This window comes from Physeter macrocephalus, chromosome 7 (genome assembly GCF_002837175.3).
Source record: "Physeter macrocephalus isolate SW-GA chromosome 7, ASM283717v5, whole genome shotgun sequence".
Taxonomy (NCBI): Eukaryota; Metazoa; Chordata; class Mammalia; order Artiodactyla; family Physeteridae; genus Physeter; species Physeter macrocephalus.
In genome coordinates, this window is record NC_041220.1 from 66,953,721 (window position 1) to 66,976,265 (window position 22,545).

The window sequence follows — 22,545 nt, forward strand, 5'->3', positions numbered from 1 at the left end:
GGAGAGGCCGCGGCAGAGAGAGGCCCGCATACCACAAAAAAAAAAAAAAAAAAAAAGATTAAGTTAAAAAATGTTAACTGTTAAAGGTAGGTGATGTATACATAGGAGTTCATTATACAGTTTTCTCTATACCTTTGTGTATGACTGAAAATGTCCATATAAAAAGTTTCAACACAGGAGCTCAAATTATAAAATTATTTATATGTATATATATAAAATTTATGTATATTTATACATACACACACATATATATAGTGTGTGTTTGTTTTATCCTATCAGTTGAAATGTAGACAACATCTAAAACATCCAGTCCCAAGAGGCCCAAATACTTGCCATAATACTTCTGATATGGTTATAAAGTATTATCTACATGTTAAGTAACCTTTTCTGTTTCTTTGAATGTTAGAAAAGTTTTACTTTCCTGTAGAATCAATTATTAAGCAATTTTTAAAAAGATCTTAGAACAAAAAATTAATAAAAATAAAATGAAGATAAATGACTATCAATTTCAAACCACCAGGACACACATACTGAATGATTTCCAGTTGACTTTGGATACTATTGGCTTGGCTCCGAGCACTGCTAGCTTTCTCAGTAAGTCCTGCTATTTCAATTTCATGTTCACTTATTAACTGCTCGATCCTATAAAAAGAATGTGGTGATTGTTATTTGATACAGATTTTGCCTGACAATGAATTATTCTAAAAATTAATGATTTTCAACACTCTCAAATTTAGTATTTTGTTTTAGCTTTGAATATGCTATTCTTTTTATAAGAAGTATATAAATTAGATCCAGAATCCTTTATCCAAGTCCTTTGGGGGCAGTTAGGTTCTAGGATTCAGAATATATTTTTTTAATTTTACAATGGCAATAAATAACAGTACTAAATAGCATGTGACACCCCCAAAGAGATCTAGGGAAGTGTCCTAGAAGCCAGACATTACTAACACAACAGTAGGTTTTTAAATATTCACAGTAACTCATAAAGACTATAAAAAGCTTTACATTAGCTCAGGTTTTCCCAACAAAGGAGTGACAAAGACTCTAACCTTGACCAAACTTTAGTCAGACTCCTCTCGGCAGTCTGCGCCTCCACCCCACTTAGTAAGAAGCCTAGGCTTAGTATGAATCTCGCTAAGTCAGTTTAGTAAGAAGCCTCTCGCCTCGATGCCTCCTCCTAGTAATTTTCTATCCACAGAACCCTTCACCCTGCTTCTTGGCTATGAATCCCCATTTGCCCTTGTATTGGGAGTTGAGCCTCATCACTCTCTAATGCAAACTCCTGTTGCAATAGTCTTGAACAAAGTCTTCCCTACTTTTTAAACACGTGTCAGAATAATTTTTTCTTTAACATGAGTTTGCCACAAATCTATGAAAAAAAGATTCTGTGCTTTAGAGCTTTACAGATTTTGGAATTGCTGATGAGAGATTGTAGACTTGTGGTATAGTTTCACTACGATCTTCTATACCAGTGTTCCCCAACCTTTTTGGCACCAGGGACTGGTTTCATGGAAGATAATTTTTCCATGGACTGGGGTTGCGGGGGAGGAATGGTTTGGGGATGATTCAAGTGCATTACATTTATTATGCACTTTATTTCTATTATTACTACATTGTAATATATAAGGAAATAATTATACAACTCACCATAATGCAGAATCAGTGGGATCCCTGAGCTTGTTTTCCAATAGATTTATTATGGTCCCTGTGCAGTCAAACCTCTCTGCTAATGATAATCTGTATTTGCAGCCGCTCCCCAGCACTAGCATCACCACCTCGGCTCCACCTCAGATCATCAGGCATTAGATTCTCACAAGGAGCGTGCAACCTAGATCTCTGGCATGCGTAGTTCACGGTAGGGTTTGCGCTCCTATGAGAATCTAATGCCACCACAGATCTGACAGGAGGCGGGGCTCAGGCGGTAATGCAAGCCATGGGGAGTGGCTGTAAATACAAATGAAGCTTCACTTGCTCACCACCACTCACCTCCTGTTGTGCAGCCCAGTTCCTAACAGGCCACAGACCGCTACCAGTCCGTGGCCCAGGGGTTGGGGACCCCTGCTCTATACCTCAGAAACCTACCTATTTTGATGTTGTTGAAGTAGTAGTTCTATTTTGTTCTGTGATTCAGATTTCAGTGTTTCAAGCTGATCCTCTACCTGGTTATAAAAAAGAGATACTGATTTAGGAACTGGTAAATCTAAAGCTTGGAAAATTTAGAGATTTTCCAACAAAAGGAATGCCTTAGAAAGATGCAAATAGAAGCAATGCTAAAATCAGATACATTCTATCGCTGTATTTTATTAGATCTTTTACATTGGCTATACTCTCACGTAACTATACAGGTAAGTCGAGTTAGTTCCCATTATTAACAAAGATCATTGTGGAAGTAACTTCTGCTATTTTAGAGAACAAAAATGAGAACTTGGCTTACTTTGAAGCGTTTTCAAAATTATACGCCTAATACTATTGTCTTAATGAATTTAAATATAAAATTGATGTAGTGTTCTCACCACTTACTGGAAATATCCTCCCTTTAAGATAAGAAATCTCTGTGTCTAATTCTCTTAGGATTTTACTAATAGCTGAGCCCATGCTGTGGAAGTGGATGGTAGACATGCTGTCATGTTCATATATTTTCTTGCCTGAGGCTTCTTCAAAGTCAACTAGGACTGATCGAATTTCTTGAAGCACTCCCTCATGACTAAGCATCATCTTTCTTAGCTGCTCTATCTGTGTGTTGCTATCTTTCAACATATCGTCCTTAAGGCATCTGGCAGCTTCAAGTTCATGAACGGTATTTTGAAGCTGATTTCTTAAATCCTCCTGGGACTGACTCTCTCTTCGTCTACAAAACAAATGAAAGAGAAGAAATAATACTGATAAAACTCAGATTCACACAAGTGATTTTACACTACAAAGAGTAAAACTTTAAGATAATTTCAGGTAACGAATCCCAACCTGATGTCAGCCATGGCATCTCTCTCCATCTGCATCTCTTGAAGTTTTGTTTGCAAATCAATGACTGACTGTCTTAAGTAAAATTTTTGTTTATCATGCAATTCACTGCTCTGAAAAAAAAAAAAAAGTCCTGCAAATTAGTTTTCATTAGAGGAACATATTTCCTTATAGCTAATAATTTCCAAAAATCTATATATCAATGATTTATTTTTATGTGTACTTCCTTCCCCCTTCACCATTGTTCGGAGCCTAATTAATCATTTCTCACCTAGGTTTTTTGAATACATTAGTCTCACTGTCTCAACCTTGCCCCCTTTCAAATCCATTCACTTTACAACCAAAATACCATTCCTAGAACAAATCTGACTCTGTCAAGATAGAGATAGGAATAAACTCTATTCCTGAGGACATGAGAATTGGTGGAAATTGTATATATAGAAAAGTCAACCCCTACCTCCAACTGACTTAAAAAACTTGGCAGCAGACAACTACCATTCAAAAATCAAGGTGTTCTACTACAAAGAGATTCACAAAGATCTCAAAATCAGGCACTGAGAGATCTCCCAGCACAATGGTTAATGCCCCACCTAATTATCTCAAAGTAAAGCCATCAAGTTCTGCCCTCAGTTTTTTACTATTCATTCTTCTCTCCCTCCCCCCCCCGCCCCCCCATACGTGGGCCTCTCACTGTTGTGGCCTCTCCCGTTGTGGAGCACAGGCTCCGGACGCGCAGGCTCAGCGGCCATGGCTCACGGGCCCAGCCGCTCCGCGGCATGTGGGATCCTCCCGGACCAGGGCACGAACCCGTGTCCCCTGCATCGGCAGGCGGACTCTCAACCACTGCGCCACCAGGGAAGCCTTACTATTCATTCTTGAGTAAGAACAAAAAGCCAAAAACCACTGAACACTTGAAGGAAGATTACAAAATAAAAAAGAGACCAAGATTAAACAAATGAGCAAATACTCAGGAAAAAAGATCCAAAGAAACAAAAAGAGATAATGCAACAGTGGAAGAACACTTCCAAAAACTTGTATTGCAGAGAAATTTGAGAGACATTTTTGCTGTAAAGTAAGAGGAGGACACTGTGTCAGAGAAGTGATCAGAGGAGAAGAGAGAGTTCTTGGAAATTAAAAATATGGTTGCAAACTAAAAAGTTGCAATAGAAATGTTGGAAGTCAAGAAATGCACCCCAAAAGTGAAAAAGTAGACAAAAATTTTGAAAGAAAAGGTAAGAGATTTAGAGGTTCAACCTAGGAGATAATATCTGACTAACAGGAGCTTCAGAAAGAGAGAATTGAGAAAACAGAAAAAAACTATCAAAGAAAAAAGAACCCCAAAAAACCTGAATTCCTCAAAGCTGAAGGGCACAAATCTGCAGGCCAAAAGGGTCCACTGAGTCCCTTTTGGTACTAGCACAGGGAAAAGGAAAAAACAAAAATCCACATCTAAGAACATCATAGTGGAATTTCAGAGATAAAGACCCTAAAGTTTCCAAAGATGAACCCCAATTAAGTAAAAACATATCATCTACAAAGGAACAAGAATCAGACAGATATCTTCTCAGTCTGTGCAAGGGCACACAATATTTTCAAAGTATTGAGAGAAAATAACTTTCAAATTTATCCAGCTTAAGTCATTATCAGAATGAAAAAATTCATATAATGTATGTCCCATATACTTCTTCTTAAAAGTTTCTAAAGATGTGTTTTAACTAAATGAAGAAATAAATCAAGAAAGAGGAAAAGAAAAAACAGTGAATCCTGGAAATCATGAATCCAACCAGGAAAGCAGTGATAGGAATCCCAAGAAAATATCTATACAGCAGACCTAAGAAGAAACTCATCGAGACTAGACAGAAGAACTCCTAAAAGGGTCCTGGGTTAAAGGAGGTTTGATAGAAGACCTATATAATAATTTTTTAATGAGGATATGATAAAGGTAAATATCAACAGTATAAGGAAAAAGCAAGGCAATTAGGAACCACAGGAAAAACAAAAATTACACAAGAAAGGAAATATAATAGGTTACTACTTAATTCTGCAGTTGACAATGTTTATATAGTCAATATAAGGTAAGACCCTTTACCTTCTTTTCTAATAGTCCAGGTGAATGGCTAGAGTAGTCTGAACTTTGGATGCTAACAGTGGAAATGAAAACATTTCCATATTTGAGAAATATATATGTGGTACACTGGATGGACTTGGTAGTAAAGTGGATGTCAGGGAAAATGAAGAGGTATCAAGAATGAATCAGGTTTTTGCCCTGTGCAACTATGTAAATGTGGTACCACATATAGCTAGAAGAAAGGTTTGGGGGAAAGATCAGGTATGCAGTTGGAAATGTTGAGTTTATGGAGCCTGAGAAGCATTTCAAGTAGAAATGTCCAGTAGGAACACAGGTACACTAACTGGTGTGGAGACCAGTTAAGAGGTCTGACCAGAAATGTAAACTGAACATTCACTTACATATAAATGGCAACAGAAGCTATGGGAATCACTATTACTGTCTATGGAGGGTTTTGCTGGAATAAGAAACTGAAAAAGAATGAGCTGGAGGAAAATCAGGAGAGTGTGTTTCCATGAGACCTAAGAGAAAAGAGCACTTCAAGAGGAAGAGAATTGTCATGTGTGTCAAATGTTGTTGAAAAGTCAAGTAAGATAAAGAATGTAAAGCATTGATTAGATTTAGCATCACTGCTTACCCCTACTGTAGCATACATGTACTGTTACTATCATTTTCTATTTTAAATATCTCAGCTATAAGACTGTAAATGTGTACATAAAAAGGATCACATCTTTTCCATTTTTATATATCCAGTACCTAGCATAATATCTGTTACACAGGAGGTCTGTGATAAATATTATAAGTACCCATATAGCCCTGTTATTTATTTACTGATTTAACTAATTTATTGGGAGCCAGTCAAGTGTCACATACTCCGCCAGAGGACAGACTTGGAAAATTAACTGACATTGCTTCTTTTCCTCATTGGTACCTCTGTGCTTCATCTATCTAACTATCTATCTATCTATCTATCTATCTATCTATCATCAATCCATCTCTTTAGTGCACTTATCATAAAGTATTGTCATTATTTGTTTATATGCCAGGCCCCCTTCAAGACTATGAACTCCTTATGAGTCCTATCTTATTCATCTTTGCATCCCCTCTACATAATACAATGGTATCTCATTTTCAGCACTTAATAAATCTGTAGTTTTTTTAAGTGCTCACACATTCTGATGAAGTAGAACAATCCGTTAATGAATATAATAAAACATACTAAATACTACAATAGACGTGTGTATGAAGAGCAACAAGTGTACAGAGGAGAACACACCTACTTGTGTCTAGAGGAAAGGCTTCAGAGAAGGAAATGCTGGAGCTGAGTCTTGATGGATAATAAGAATTTAACAGGTAGACAGGCAGAGAAGAGGAAATGACTTGGGCAAAGGCATGAAGGTCTAGAATAGAATGGCACATCCAGGGAAGAGCGATATTGCTAGAATGGAGGGTACATATAGGGAACAGGAAGCAGAAGAGGCTAAAATGTACAGGGAAAAAATTAGATCACAAAGTCCTTTGTATAAGTTTGACCTCTAGGCTATAGACTATTAGGATCCAACATGCAGCTGTAAAGCTGACTAAAGCCAGCTTGATTCTACACAAGGTCCACTTGAAATTTTTATCGAATAACTTCTATACACTACTTAGCTATCATGTATACACATACTTCTAAAAACCGACCCCCTACCAACTGCTCTGTAAAGAAAAACCAGGTATCATGAAAGTAGGACAGCAGCCCTGAACCAATTACTAATTATAATTATAGATGAATGTCATTAATTATAACATTTTGAGCTATTCAAGTTTCACTAAGATTACACCAAGAGCACAGCAAAAGAAACAATTAACAAAATGAAACGACAACCTATGGATTGGGAAAAAATGGTATTTGCACATCCTATATCTGATAAGGGGTTAACATCCAAAATATATAAAGAACTCATACAACGCAATAGCAAAAATCCAAATAATCTAATTAAAAACGGGCAAAGGACCCGAATAGACATTTTTCCAAAGAAGATATACGAATGACCAACAGGTACATGAAAAGATGCTCAATATCACTAATCACTAGGAAAATGCAAATCAAAACCACAATGAGATATCACCTCACACCTGTTAGAACGGCTAACATCAAAAAGGCAAGAGATAACAAATGCTGGCGAGAATGTGGAGAGAAGGGAACCTTTGTGTACTACTGATGGGATTATAAAAAACTGGTGCAGCCACTATGGAAAACAGTATGGAGGATCCTCAAAAAATCAAAAAGAGAACTAACATATGATCCAGCAATTCCACTTCTGGGAATATATCCAAAGGTAATGAAAACACTATGTTGAAGCGATACCTGCACCCCCATGTTCATAGCAGCATGCTTTATAATAGCCAAGACATGGAAACAACCTAAGTGTCTACTGACAGACGAATGGATAAAGAAGTTGAGGTATGTATGTATGTGTGTGTATATACACACACACACACACACACACACACACACAATGGAATATTATTCAGCCACAAAAAGGAGGAAATCCGGCAATTTATGACAACATGGATGGACACTGAGGGCATTATGCTAAGTGAAATAAGTCAGACAGAGAAACACAAGTATCATATGATCTCACTTACATGTGCAATCTAAAAAACAAAAAAACTTATACAGAAAGAGATCAGATTTGTGGTTACCAAACGGGGATGTGGGGAGAGGGGGAATTGGATGAAGGTGATCAAAAGGTACAACATAAGTACTGGGGATGTTATGTACAACATGATGACTATAATTAACACTTGTTGTATGGTATATATGAAAGTTGTTAAGAGAGTAATCCTAAGAGTTCTTATGACTAGGAAAAAAATTTTTTTCTTTTTCTTTCTTTTATCTATATGAGATGATAAATGTTAAGTAAATTTATTGTGGTCATCATTTCATGATATATATAAGTCAATTCATTAAGTTGTACACCTTAAACTTATGCAGTGCTGTAGGTTGATTATAGCTCAATAAAACGAAAAAAATTACACCATTAAAACAAGGCATTATGACTTATTATTAACAAAAGACAAATGGGTATGTAGACTTTTCATCAGTCCAATTTTTAATAGTGAAATAGAAGGCATAGGCCAAATTAACAAGTTTAACCAATGAATCCATTATTATTACTTTTAAAAATTTTATTTATTTATTTTTGGTTATTTTGTGCTGGGTCTTAGTTGCGGCCGGTGAGCTCCTTAGTTGTGGCATGCAAACTCTTATTTGTGGTATGCATTTGGGATCTAGTTCCCTGACCAGGGATCGAACCCATGTCCCCTACATTGGGGGGTGAATTCTTAACAACTGCACGACCAGAGAAGTCCCATGAATCCATTATTAAGTTTTTCTTCCAGAAAGTTTGGGCTCTATTCCAAAGCTCTGTGCCTCACTGTCTCCCCAAAATGGTATCAGATACTGGAGGAAAAGAATGTAACTCACTTCATTTAGTCTTCTCTGCAAATCTTTGACTTGATGTGAATATTCTTCCAAAACACGTTCAATGTGTTCCTTTCCAGGGTAAGGAATGACTTTTCTGTGAGAATCAAGTTCCACTTCATATTTAGGGAAAAAAGGGATCTGTGTCAAAGTCCCAGTTGAAGATGTGTTTTCAATTATTGTTCCACGAATAGATGACATAAAAAACGAACCTGAAGAACCTAAATATTAAATAATTAATTAACCAATTAATTAACTTAATAATAAAATAATTTTGTGGCAAACATTATCCCAGGTAGATTCCCTTATTGAACCTGAAGGAGCTCAAGGTCTCATGGGGAAAACAGAAAAGTGAGAGTCTCTCTGAGAGAGAAGAGCACAAGGTAAAAAGGCGGAGCCAGTTAGGGAGGAGGGGGCAGTTTTACTTGACAGTGATCAAGTGATACTTGAGCTGAATTAGTCCTGGAGCATCTATGAGTAAGAAGTAACTAGTCTGGAAGACAGGAGAAGAGGAAGAGCATTCCAGGAAGTGGGAACACCATCATTATTGGTGAGGGGTCTTGAAGCAGCATGGCATACTATGGGTGAAAGGAAGTAGTGGCCAGATATGAGAATGAAAATGTAGGACAAATCACGAAGGGCCTTGTGGTCATGCCAAGGAATTTGGATTTCACTGTGAAAGCTCTAGGGAATCATTTAAGGACTTGAAGATAGGGGTAATATAACTACACTTGTGTTCTGAAAAGGTTCTCTGGCTTCAGTGTAGAGAATGCATTGGATGGGGATAAAAATGAAGGTAGAAACTCAAAGTAGAAGAAGGCTTTCAACAGTTCAGGCAAGACATGGCAAGGGTCTGCCCTAAAGCAGAGACAGCAGAGATAGAAACAAGGGCATGAATTTCAGAAATATATGTGGTAAGTAAGAGAGAGGGAGACATCAAAGATTTCTCTTTAGTTTCCGGCTTCAGCAACATCCAAGTAACGATGTTGATTTGCAAATACTGTACATGGACTTGAAGTCTGGGAGAGTGTTTTACTTTAAAGATAAGCCTCTGGGAATCATCAGCGTATGAGTTCTAATGAATCCTTGGAGTCAACAGGATCATCTAGGGGCAGTGTACAGAGTGAAAAGAGAAGAGGATCAAGAAGAGCACTCTGAGGAAATATTAACATTTAAAAGGAAGACAAAGGAGGTAAAACCCAGTAAGAGTCACAGAAGACACACAAAGATTTTCAAGAACCACCACTGGCTTGAACTGAGGGACAGAGACAGTATGAGATGGAAAGAGGCTTCTCTACAAGCAGGCTGAAAAAAGCCACCCAGCTGGAAACATATGCTACCTTTCATGCAAAAGGGAGGAGAACTCAGAGTCAGACCCAAGAGTCCAGTGGATGGTGCCAGGAACCATGCAGACTTATTCCCAGGCCTGGGTCCTAATCAATCAGCTAGTCCTGAGTGGTCAACCTGTGCCCAGCTGGATTTCAGAACTGTGATGGACATATGTGCTTCCTGTTTACTGCTTTCTCAATAGGAGTGGACAGTGGTTATCCTGTGCCTGGCTACCATTGCATGTTGGGTGTCACAAGTCTTCAGATAATGAGGAACTCTACTCAAGGAGCTGTATTTAAGGGATTACAATTAAGGAGTTTCATCCACACTTGAATCTAATTTAGATAAAGACATTCTGGCCTTTCCGTGAGTGCTGTAGTGTGATCAGGCTATTAGGGGCCTTCTTAGGAAAGCGAATATATTTTGTATGTGAGAGAAATATAAATAATCTGTGACCAGAAGCTAAACTGCAGTGGTTTTAAAATATGTCCACATATTCTTTGCTACTCCTCCCTTAAATAGGTGGAGGTTAATTTCCCTCTTCTTTGTAAGAAAGGAGAAACAAGAGTGTATGTGTATGTGTATATGTATGTACATATATGGATATGTGTGTATGTGTGGAATTTGCTTAATTTTGCACAAAAGAAACACTGGAACAATAAGACAGAATCTCATGAAAACAGCTAACTATAGGAGTACAGGGATGGGTAGAAATAGAATGGAAAAGATAGGGATGGCAGCAAGACTCTACTGAATATACCTTTTTATAAAGTTTTCACTTTTGAGCCATATACATGTTATACATATTCAAAAAATAAAATTGAAAACTAACAGAAAAAAATAAACCTAAGTGTACAGTAAGTTGATAACATAACCTCACAGAGAAAATAGTTCCTTTCAAATAACTTTAGAACACAGTACCCTGACTGCACGTGAACTTAACTTAGCAGGTAAGTTGTTAATATAACAGGTGTCGTTACAATTCTGAAACAATTTTGTGTGTACTATGTAAGAGAGAAAATGAGTAAACACACTGAAGTTTTTGGAAACTTGAGTTTTCACTGTAAGGGAAATACAGATATGGAATGGGGGGAAGATGAGGAAGAACTCTGTGGTACTGGATTTGAGAATTACCAGTGTGAACTTAAGGAAAAAAATCTAATTGCAAGCTTTAGACACTGAACACTCCTAGACACAGTGACACTTCAGTAGCAATAAGCACACGAGATCTTGGTGTGTGAATACTATTTCCTACTAGAAGGAACCAGGGCTCTTTAGTGAATAGCTGATTCCAGGTCTGGTGGAACAGGAAAAGTACAGCCTGGAACATTCTGATGTGCCAGAAAGTAGTGGAGTGGGCCATGTTTTAAAAAGACACAGAATTGGCTTAAAGGGGCTGGCCAAATTTGGTACAACTCAGCATCAAAACAACAGTGATAACAATACATTATAGCACTTTGAATTAAAAACAACCTATGGGGCTTCCATGGTGGTGCAGTGCTTAAGAATCCGCCTGCCAATGCAGGGGACACGGGGTCGAGCCCTGGTCCCGGAAGATCCCACATGCCACGGAGCAACTAAGCCCGTGCGCCACAATTACTGAGCCTGCGCTCTAGAGCCTGCGAGCCACAACTACTGAAGCCTGCATGCCACAACTACTGAAGCCTGTGCACCTAGAGCCCGTGTTCCACAACAAGAGAAGCCACTGCAATGAGAAGCCTGCGCACCGCAACGAAGAGCAGTCCCCGCTCGCCACAACTAGAGAAAGCCCGCGTGCAGCAACAAAGACCCAATGCAGCCAAAAATAAAATAAATAAAATAAACAAACAAACAAAAACAACCTATGGATCTAGAGTGATAATAATAAAAGAAAAGCTTTCTTTCTTAAAAAAATGTATGCTAATAACTATGGTAAAATTAGAAATCATCAGTGTAATAACTGATTCAGGCAAGGATCTTCAACTGATGCTAAAACCACTGAATGAAAGGTTATTCAGTACTAGGATATTCACAAGGTCTCAAAGGGCCATCCTACAGGTTACTTATTAATTGTAAAGGAGAAAATATGACTCTAAATTAGCAGGATGTGGCATTATGTGTTCCCTAAAGTAAGATGTAAAAGTATAAATTGTCACCTATGTAAAACTCTTGCCAAATGAGTTTCATCTGAATCTAAACATGAGAAACAATCAGAAAAATCTAGAATGTGGAACATTCTGTAATACAACTGGTCTGGACTCTTAAGGAAAATGCTATGAGAAACAACAACAACAAAACGAGGGAGGATGGTTACAGATTTAAAGAGAATAAAGAGACCAAACAACCAAATACAGTGCATGATCTTTGATTAGATTTTAAAATGCTAACTAAAACTTTTTTTGGAACAAATGGGGAAATTTAAATATGAATACAAATTAGATGATAACTGTATCGACAGTAATCTTCTCAGATACAATGATGTGGCAATGTAGGAAATCATCCTTTTTCTAAGGAGATGCACATTCAGGTTTTGAGGCATGAATAATGATGCCTTTCACTTCAGCAAAACGAAATATAAATTGTAGGTATAGAGATAAAGCAAATATGATAAAATGTTGATAACTGGTGCATCAGTTGAAAGGTATTTAATGTATTCAATGTACTATTTTTTCAATTTTTCGACCATTTTGAAAAAATTCGAAATAAAATGTTGGGCAGGGGGAGAGTTCACTGCATTTGGCAAAAAAAGAGAAAATCTAGTCATTACGGCCAGAGTGATTTCATTGGAAGACTAGGTTCAGAAGTCCTAAGGCAGTGGTTCACAGAGCGAATGGATGGTGAAGATGTGGACACGTGAACACAGACTTTTCTTTCAGAAGGCACAGCTATGAAGGAAGAAGAGACACAGAAGGCATAGGTTGAGGAGAGGTTTTCATTGTTGTTGTTTTGGTTTGTTATATTTCCTTGTTAGTGGTTTTAGGCTTGGAGAGATTTAGCATGTTTACTATGATGGATAAGTGCAAATGGAGAGAGAGGGACTGAAGATATCGGAGTGAGTGCGTCCCAAGACTCTGCAGAGATTCTGGAGCCAAACCTCCCAGGAGACTGAGCTGCTGTGAACGGGGGAGGGGAGTAAAGCATGGGTAGCAAATTAGGAGGGTACCTCCTCCACTGAACTATGAAGAGGCATGGACTGTGAAAAACAGTGAGTCTTAGGGGCAGGATAGGAGAGGGTAGGAGAATACCAGCCGAATGGCACATTTTCTCTGCAGATCAGGAAATGATGTTATCTGAGAGTGAGAAAGACGGTGGCAGAGCGAGGGGCTTGAGAATGGTGTAATTTTGAAATAAGTATGGTGAGAAATTGGAGACAGAACTGGCTAAGATTAAGAGAAAGATTCCTCAGCAGCATCAGGGGCCCAGCTGAGATGGCAAACTATGACTCTGAAGTGGCAAATTGGTGGAAAATCCACATTTGTGTATTTTCTTCCAGCAGCCCAGAACAAAAATGGAAAAGGCCATCAGCCTGAAAGGACTGGGATTTTCCTGTAAGAGTGCAAAGAAGAATAAGAGAAAGAGGAAGTTGAGGATTGGCAAGTGATAAAGAAAGTGAAGATAGGAAGAGGCTGATAGTTTAGGAGAAAATAGCAGAAGGTAGAGCAGCTGTTCTCAGCCCTTGTTGTAAACCAGGAACACAAGGAGAGCTTTAAAAAAAAAAAAGACCAGTGGTGCCCAAGCCCCATTCCAGATCTCCCGAATTAGCATCTCTAGGTGTGGTTCTAAGCCATAAAGTCTCAAAAAGTGATTTTGACATGGAGCCATGGTTGAGAACCACTACCTTCATGAGGCAGAAAAATAAGTGTTGCAGGAATAAGAGAGTGAGAGTGCTAGAAGATAGCAGGCTGGATTCCAGAAGTCCAACCATTCTTGGCAATAAGATCCAAGATAGGAAAGTGAGTAGCTAGAGTACAGGTCAAAACAATTAGAACTAAAAAGGTGTAGAAGCTGTGAGTCTAAGATCTTAGATGGCTCATCCATGAGGACGATGATATTACGGGATGATGATGTGCCTGGGGAGGGAGAGACAGCCCATGAGCTAAGTGCCCATGTCCCTGAGGATGAGGGATATCGTGTAGCAGGGGGAGGTGAGCAGGGTTGATGGGTATAGTAGGATGGAGGTGACAATGGCATGAGCCTCCTAAAGAGCAGAAGCTTTTACAAAATAAGGGTGCTAAAATAAAAGTTTTTAAGCACTGCTTCACTGTGCTTAGAAACAGTGAAACAACACCTGTAACTGAGAATAAACTCTGGCTGCATTCTTTCAGATGAGACAGACATGACAGGGAAAGCAGTTAGGGCTGTGCAGGTCACCTGCCTGACTGCCAGATAATCCATTCTCTGTTCTGCCCCTATTCTGCTGTGTGTTGTAGAGAACTTTTTTTCCTAGGCCCCGTTCCCAACTTGTTTCCAGGATGGTTCGCAGTGGGAGGTACTGGCAAAAGACCAGAAGGCCAGAGGAAGGGAGAAGCTAAGGGACCGCTCCTCTCTCCTGCCTCAGACAGGCTTCTGGCAGTGAGTGGTGGCTTCAGCTCCCACAGGCAGCCGTCTCCATGGTTCTAGCTCCTGCTTGTACCTACGCCTTAAGACAGTTCCCACTCTCAGGGTCCTTCTAGCTCAAAAGCTGGTAGCAGCTTCCTGCAGTGGCTCATCTCTGAGCCTTCTCAGCTCTTTCAACACCTGTGTTATCAATTCCTTGTATTAAATGTCACCTATTTATTCCAACTGTTTCTGTTTTCCTGCCTGCCATCTGTCGACTGAAATAATTTTCATCAGAGTTGATGGGGGGCCTGAACTAGGACAGTAGTCATGGGAATGGAGAGTGAAAATGCATTCAAGACACATTTCTGAGAATAGAGAAAGCAGGACTTGGTACTTGACTGGATGGGGGGCGGCGGGGGTGAGGGAAAAGAAGTCACAATGATGCAGAATTTGGGCTTAGAGCAGACCGAGGAAGAGAAGGCATTTAGAGAAGCATGGCATGTGCATAAGTGCCTCAACTTGAAAACAATCTTCAAACCAAAAAATAATGTAAACACATGCTAACAAATAGATATGCTATTTTTAAAAGACTAAACAATTTCTTCCTCATAAAGCAGAATTATAAATAACCTGGTAAACATTCATGAACAAGGTCTATGCCTTGCACAGTTAAAATCAAAACATACTGAAAAAATAGCAACTTGAATGAATATTATGAAGACTGCTTAGTTCTAATTTTTTTCCCATTTTGTTTTATAAAAAACACGTACCTGCATTGGATGTAATGCCACTACTTGATAAAAGATCCTCATTATTTGATTCACAAGGTTTTTGTTCCATATTAAATATTTGCTACCTCTTCTTAGAGATCTTGAAATATAAATGCTTCCCTATTTAGTTCTTTTAGTTCTTATCTATAAAAGACAGGGATTCGATCTTTATTAATAAGGTATTACATGAAAAGAGTTCATAGAGGAGGAACTGACTATATTCACATTTGAAATTTAATAGCAATTTTTCACCAGGAAAATATTTACACAGAAATATTTTATTATTATCTAACATTAATAAGTGAAGAGAATCTTACTGTAAAACTTATTGATTTTAATGGCCAAGTGGCTTATTAGAGACAATCTAAAAATAAAAAATTAACACTTTAATTATTATGATTATTAGCACTCTGATTTGGGGCAGAGTTTTTTCTCTTCTTAAGTCTCTCTCTCATCACGTTACATTGTCAAATAATGGAAGAAGACATTTCCTCAGTAAAAAGCCACAAATTAGGAAAAAAGATCACAAATCAGCAAATTAGAAATCATTAATAAAAGGTAAAAACTTCTTTGATATCAAATAGTGCTCATAATTTTAGATTAGGCCAAGAGGGGTCTTCTGGGTTTGGAAAACACTGGTGGCCTGATTCCAAATCTCCTCCTCATCCTCTGAATATCCACAAAATCAACAAGAACAACAAATAAATAAAAGCACATGGGCTCCAAGCCTTCAGCATTCCCAGAAGATAGAGAATACTACAGCCTTCAAATTGTCCGTAAGGAGAGGGAAATTTTTTTCCAAAAGTTTTCCCATATTCTACCAACCAGTACTGCAGGCCTGTGAGTATGGACAACAGGAAAGGAGAGGCTGAAAAGACTGAAAAGGAGTAGAGGACTGAAATGAAGCACAGAGTCACCCCAGAAAGTGAAGAAGAAAGGCCAGGTTACTAAGCACAGGCTGGAACATGATAGTCTGTTGCCCTGGCTATGCAGTAAGGGCTTGAAAGTGGGTGGGCACCAGGAGTGTCAGCCTCAGAGAAGAATATTTCTGGGGGAGAATCAGATATGGAGACATGGCAGTAAAGGGAAGAACAAAATGAGAGGGGAAAATTCAGGAACCAGCAGAAACAAAAAGAAGCAAGGTATGTCAATGCTCCTTCTACCCTTCCCACCCAACGTCCCCACCACCATCCATAAAAGGGAACACATGGAAGACGGCTCTCTCAGACAAGGAATCCTGTCCACTAAATGAATTAAAAATAGATAAAAGTAGAACACATCCATACAAAACTACAACAAAATGTCAGAAAATGTGGATAAACTCTTTTTTGCCTATGAAGAGTCCCCCCCCATACCCTCCCCGCCAACAAACATGAAGTCAAAGAAAATTGTAACACAACACTCCAAACTGAACTAAATATTCTCAAGCAAGCATTTGGGGGTGATTAAAAGTCACCCATGAATGAGAATTGTAAATGTAAGAACAGAAGTGGATAAGAAACAAAGAAAAAAGCAAAATATCAGGAAGAAATGAAATGAGAGTTGATTAAAGTAAGGAAAGAAAGAAGAGAAAAAGACAAAATTATATCAGAAGTGAAGACCAAATTACAAAGTACACAGGGAGGAGAGACTGTAATGTAAACTTAATAAAGGCATTGAAGAAAATCGGGAAAACAACCAAGAGGATGAAAACTGAGATAAAGAAATAAAAAGGGTGGGAGAGGAAGTGAATGAAATGGGAGACAGGCAAAGAAGGTTGAACATAATTGGTGTCCCTGAAGAAAAAAGTCAAAAAAAATGAAACAGAACTATTATTTAAAACTATAATCCAAGGAAGCTTCTTAAAAATAAAGGAAGATCCAAATCTACACATTTTTCATACTAGGGAAAATCGACCAAGAATGATCAACTCTGAAATATATCCTAATAAAACAATATTAAGACTTTAAAGATTATGAAAAAATCCTCAGGGCCTTCAGGCAAAAAAGATGAAATAATATACAAAGTCAAGAGGATTAGAATGGCATCAGATTATTCAAAAACAACATACAAAGCAAGGCAACAGAAGAGCAGCATTTTCAAGAAATCTAAGGAAAGAAAGTATTGATATAAACCAAGGATATTATAGCCAGCCAAGATCTTCAAAAGATTCAAAGGCACAGAAAAGCAGTTTTGAATGCACCAGAACACTGTACATTAAGTGCCCCTTCTGAGAAATCTACTAGAGGGAGTGAAGCTTCATCCAACCAACAGATGACCAGCAAATGTGGCCAAATGGTAACAACTGGTGAAAATCTTGGTTTTTCTCTAGGTTTTAAATTTTTCAAAATAAAACTTGGGGAAAAAAGATGAAGATTTGAAAAAAAAAAAGATGACTGGGAACAGTGAAAAAAGACTGATGGTGAACATTTAAATATTCAATTGCAAAGTTGAGACTAAAACATGGGTGGGATAATGGCACTGAAGAATAACATATAAATATTATATGTGTGACAATGGAGAACTGATGTAACTAAAGACGGGAAAAGAGAAAAAAAGGGAAAGTAGAATGCCATTGGTGGTAAAAGGTACCATTTAAAATTGACAAAAAGCAAAAGGTAAAGAAAGAAAAAGAAGGGGGTTATAGGTGCAGTATAGAAAGTACTAAGGCAAAGGTAACCACTAGAATAAAAATACAAACCTTCCTAAGTGACAAAAAAATTTTAAAAAGAAAACGTAAAGAATAAACACCAAATAAACACAGTGAATATAATACTTGCAGTAATTACACCAGAAGATAATAACGTAATAACAATGTGACAGAATTTAGACCAAACACAACAGTCACATCAATAAACCTGAAGGGACTTAACTTGCCTATTCAAAGAGAAGTATTTTCAAATTGACTCTTAAAAAAATTCAACTCTGTGCTGTACACAAGAGGACACTAATAGGCATTGATTCAAAAAGACTACAAATAAAGTGATGGACAATGATTTGCTAGGCAAATGAAAGCAGTAAGAAAGCATGGGTTGGCCATACTACCCAAAGCAATCTGCATATTTAATGTGATCCCTATCAAATTACCCATGGCATTTTTCACAGAACTAGAACAAATAATCCAAAAATTTATATGGATCCATAGAAGACAGAGAATTGCCCAAGCAGTCCTGAGGGAAAAGAACAAAGCAGGAGGCATACCCTAACTTCAGACAATCCCACAAAACTACAGTAATCAAAACAGCATGGTATTGGCCAAACAGACATATGGATTAATGGAACAGAATAGAGAGCCCAGAAATAAACCCACACACCTATGGTCAATTACTCTTCGACAAAGGAGGCAAGAATATACAATGTGGAAAAAACAGTCTCTTCAGCAAGTGGTGTTGAAAAGTTGGACAACTGCAGGTAAATCAATGAAGTTAGAACACATCTTCGCACCATATACAAAAATAAACTCAAAATGGCTTAAAGACTTAAATATAAGACATGACATCATAAAACTGCTAGAAGAGAACATATTATGCGAAACATTCTCTGACAAAAATCGTGCCCATGTTTTCTTAGGTCAGTCTCCCAAAGCAACAGAAATAAAAGCAAAAATAAACAAATGGGACCTAATCAAACTTATCAGCTTTTGCACAGCAAATGAAACCACAAATAAAATGAAAAGACAACCTATGGACTGGGAGAAAATATTTGCAAATGATGTGACCGACAAGCGATTAATTTCAAAATACATATATAAACAGCTCATACAATTTAATAACAAAAAACAAACAACCCAATTGAAAAATGGGCAGAAGACCTAAATAGTCATTTCTCTACAGAAGACATACAGATGGCCAATATGCACATGAAATGATGCTCATCATCGCTAATTATTAGAGATATACAAATCAAAACTACGATGAGGTACCACCTCACACCAGTCAGAATGGCCATCAATAAAAAGTCTACAAATAATAAATGTTGGAGAGGGTGTGGAGAAAAGGGAACCCTCTTACGCTGTTGGTGGGAATGTAAATTGGTGCAGACATTATGCAAAACAGTATAGAGGTTCCTCAAAAAACTAAAAATAGAGTAGCCATATGATCCAGCAATCCTATTCCTGGGCATGTACCCAGACAAAACTCTAATTCAAAAAGATACTTGCACCCCTATGTTCATAGCAGCACTATTTACAATAGCTGAAACATGGAAACAACCTAAATGTCCATTGACAGATGAATGGATAAAGAAGACGTGGTATACAATGCTATACAATGTACAATGGAATATTACTCAGCAATAAAAAAGAATGAAATAATGCCATTTGTAGCAACATGGATGGACTTAGAGATTGTCATAATAAGCAAAGTAAGTCAGTAAGAGAAAGACAAATACCATATGATAAGTATTATATGTGGAATCTAAAATACGACACAAATGAACATATCTAGGAAACAGAAACAGACTCACAGAAATAGAGAACAGACTTGTGATTGCCAAGGGGAAGGGAGGTGGGGGAGGGAAGGACTGAGAGTTTGGGATTAGCAGATGCAAACTATTATATATAGGATGGATAAACAACAAGGTCCTACTGTACAGCACAGGGAACTATACTCAATATCCTGTGATAAACCATAATGGAAAAGAATATGAAAAAGAATATATATATATGTGCATAACTGAGTTACTTTGCTGTACAGCAGAAATTAACACAACACTGTAAACCAAATATACTTCAATAAAATTTTTTTAAAAAGCATGGGTTAAAATCCTGATACCAGACCAAGTAGTCCTCAAGCCAAAGAGTATTAAATAAGAGTTACTCTGCTGTACAGCAGAAATTAACACAACACTGTAAACCAAATATACTTCAATAAAATTTTTTTAAAAAGCATGGGTTAAAATCCTGATACCAGACCAAGTAGTCCTCAAGCCAAAGAGTATTAAATAAGACAAAGGGCACTTAAAGTTAAAAGCTGCATTCCACAATAAAGATATAATACCTCCGACTCCATGTACCATGTAACACAGCAACCACTAAGATAAAACATAAATTACAGGAAATGCAATAAGAACTAGAAACACAGTAATAACGAGAGACTTTAACAGGCCACTCAGTATGAGATAGGTCAAGCGGCCAAAAAATAAGTAAGGATATAAAAGATTTAGATGAAATAATCACTAAGGTAGACTTTTTGGATATATATTGAACACTACATTTTGATAACAGAGAATATAACTTCCTCTTAAGTGCACATGGAATATTCACAAAAACCAATCATACTTTAGGGCACAAATAAAAGATCAGTAGGTTCCATAAATATAAATGTTACAAACATCCACCTCTGGTCACAATGTAATAAAACTAGAAAGTAAAAGTAAAACCCAAAAGCAAAAAGGTCTTTCCACTTGGAAATTGAAAGGGCTTGTATTAAATAACTCATGTGATAAGAGAAATATAAACAGAATTTTAAAAATTTCTGAAAAATAATGACAATGAAAGCACTACATATCAGAATCTGAGATACATTAAAGCAATGCACGGACTTCCCTGGTGGCGCAGTGGCTAAGAATTCGCCTGCCGATGCAGGGGACATGGGTTCGAGCCCTCATCCGGGAAGATCCCATATGCCGTGGAGCAACTAAGCCCATGCACCACAACTACTGAGCCTGCGCTCTAGAGCCCGGGAGCCACAACTACTGAGCTTGCGCACCTAGAGCCCCTGCTCCACAAGAGAAGCCACCGCAATGAGAAGCCCACGCACCGCAACGAAGAGTAGCCCCCGCTCGCTGCAACTAGAGAAAGCCCACGCACAGTAACGGAGACCCAACAGAGCCCCACAAAAAATAAATAAATAAAATAAACAACAGACTTAAAAAAAAAAAACCAATGCAAAGAGGAAAATTCCTAGCCTTAAACACCTATTTCAATTTTTAAGAAAGAATGATAATAAGTGAATTAGATTTCTAACACAAAAAGATAGGGGGAAAAAGTATAACAAAAGAACGCACATGGTAGGAAATAATAGAGATAAAAGCAGAAATTAATGAAGAAAACAGAAAAACAACAGATCAAATTAATGAATCAGAATCCTGATTCTTTAAAAAATATAGGCAAGGACCATCAAAATGATGGAAAGAGGAAGATCACTTATAACATACTGCTTACCATTTTTACATTAATGCACAATGTAAGCATAGTGTTAAATTAAAAAAAAAAAAAACTTCTGAGCTAAAAAGAATTTTTGTTGAACAGAATTCCTTTTTATTTCACTCACAGTTTCTCCCTTTAGATTACTGAGGTGCCATCCGTCAAAACAACAATTAGATAAATTCTACCTTAATATGTTTTGAGCTATCATTTTTAGGAAATATGTAGTAGGTAGGGAGACATTCCATAAAGAATTATAACAAATGGAATGTTACTCAAGATTGCTAGGCAATTTAAATGTTCTAACAGAAGGAATTGCTATTTGGGAAAAAACTCTCATTTAAACAAGTTTTATCATGAATGTTTGCTGTATAACTTAGCTTCTACATATCAGAATCTGAGATACATTAAAGCAATGCACGGACTTCCCTGGTGGCGCAGTGGCTAAGAATTCGCCTGCCGATGCAGGGGACACGGGTTCGAGCCCTCATCCGGGAAGATCCCATATGCTGTGGAGCAACTAAGCCCATGCACCACAACTACTGAGCCTGCGCTCTAGAGCCCGGGAGCCACAACTACTGAGCCCACGCACCACAACTACCTGCCCCACAGCAAGAGAAGCTACTGCAGTAAGAAGTCCATGCACAGCAACAAGGAGTAGCCCCCACTTGCCGCAACTAGAGAAAGCCCATGCACAGCAACGAAGACCCAACACGACCCAAAATAAATGAAATTTAAAAAAAGATTCTCTTAAAAAAATAATAATAATCTTAAAAAAAAAAGTTGTTGGAAGGGCTCTTTCTCTAGAGGTCTAACTCAAATGGCTTCAAGTCTCAGGCAGTTAAGCAAATTAATAAAGGGGCACGTGTAATACAATAGGGAGTGCTGGAGACTGTGGCAAATTGGAGAACATATTTTTGGTCTAAAGACATTCACCTTTTAAAATTTCAAATACTGATAATGTCAAACCAACTGTTAGTGGGCCAAATTTTCCCTATGGGCCATCTGTTTGTTACTTCCCCAAGACTTAACAGAACTTAATCTCTAGGAGATACGACAACAGATAATAGTGGTGAGCCAGAGAAGTGGTCACCATCAGGAAGGCTTAACCAGATGTAAAAGGAGTGACCTGAAAGTGATGTTACAGCAAGCAGTAAGAGGGAAATAAGCCAGCAGTTAATGGGTTTCAGGAATGAGAGTGGCAAGAGGCAGGCTCAGTGAAGGTCTCTAAGCCCTCTGTGATAGTGGAGGGAAGAAAATAGAGTTCCCAGCCCGGAAGGCCTAGGGTCTGAGAATGGTGATCATT

The 22,545-nt window shown here is 37.9% G+C and overlaps 1 protein-coding gene across 11 annotated transcripts in view; it reads right to left on the bottom strand.

Annotated features, from left to right (window-relative positions):
• The window catches only part of CCDC158 (coiled-coil domain containing 158), a 109,796-nt gene that overhangs the window by 74,189 nt on the left and 13,062 nt on the right, over positions 1-22,545 (bottom strand). For 6 of the 11 annotated variants that reach the window (XM_028491938.2, XM_028491935.2, XM_028491934.2 and 3 more), the window contains exons 1-6: positions 15,116-15,191; positions 8,502-8,719; positions 2,965-3,074; positions 2,524-2,851; positions 2,086-2,162; positions 532-642 (exon numbers count right to left, since the gene is read on the bottom strand). In XM_028491938.2, coding sequence (XP_028347739.1) covers positions 532-642; positions 2,086-2,162; positions 2,524-2,851; positions 2,965-3,074; positions 8,502-8,719; positions 15,116-15,185 — 914 coding nt within the window. In that variant the 5' untranslated portion in view covers positions 15,186-15,191. Of the gene's footprint in view, positions 1-531; positions 643-2,085; positions 2,163-2,523; positions 2,852-2,964; positions 3,075-8,501; positions 8,720-15,115; positions 15,192-22,545 lie in introns of those variants that run through there. The other 5 variants (XM_028491940.2, XM_055086033.1, XM_028491941.2 and 2 more) reach the window with 3 other exon arrangements.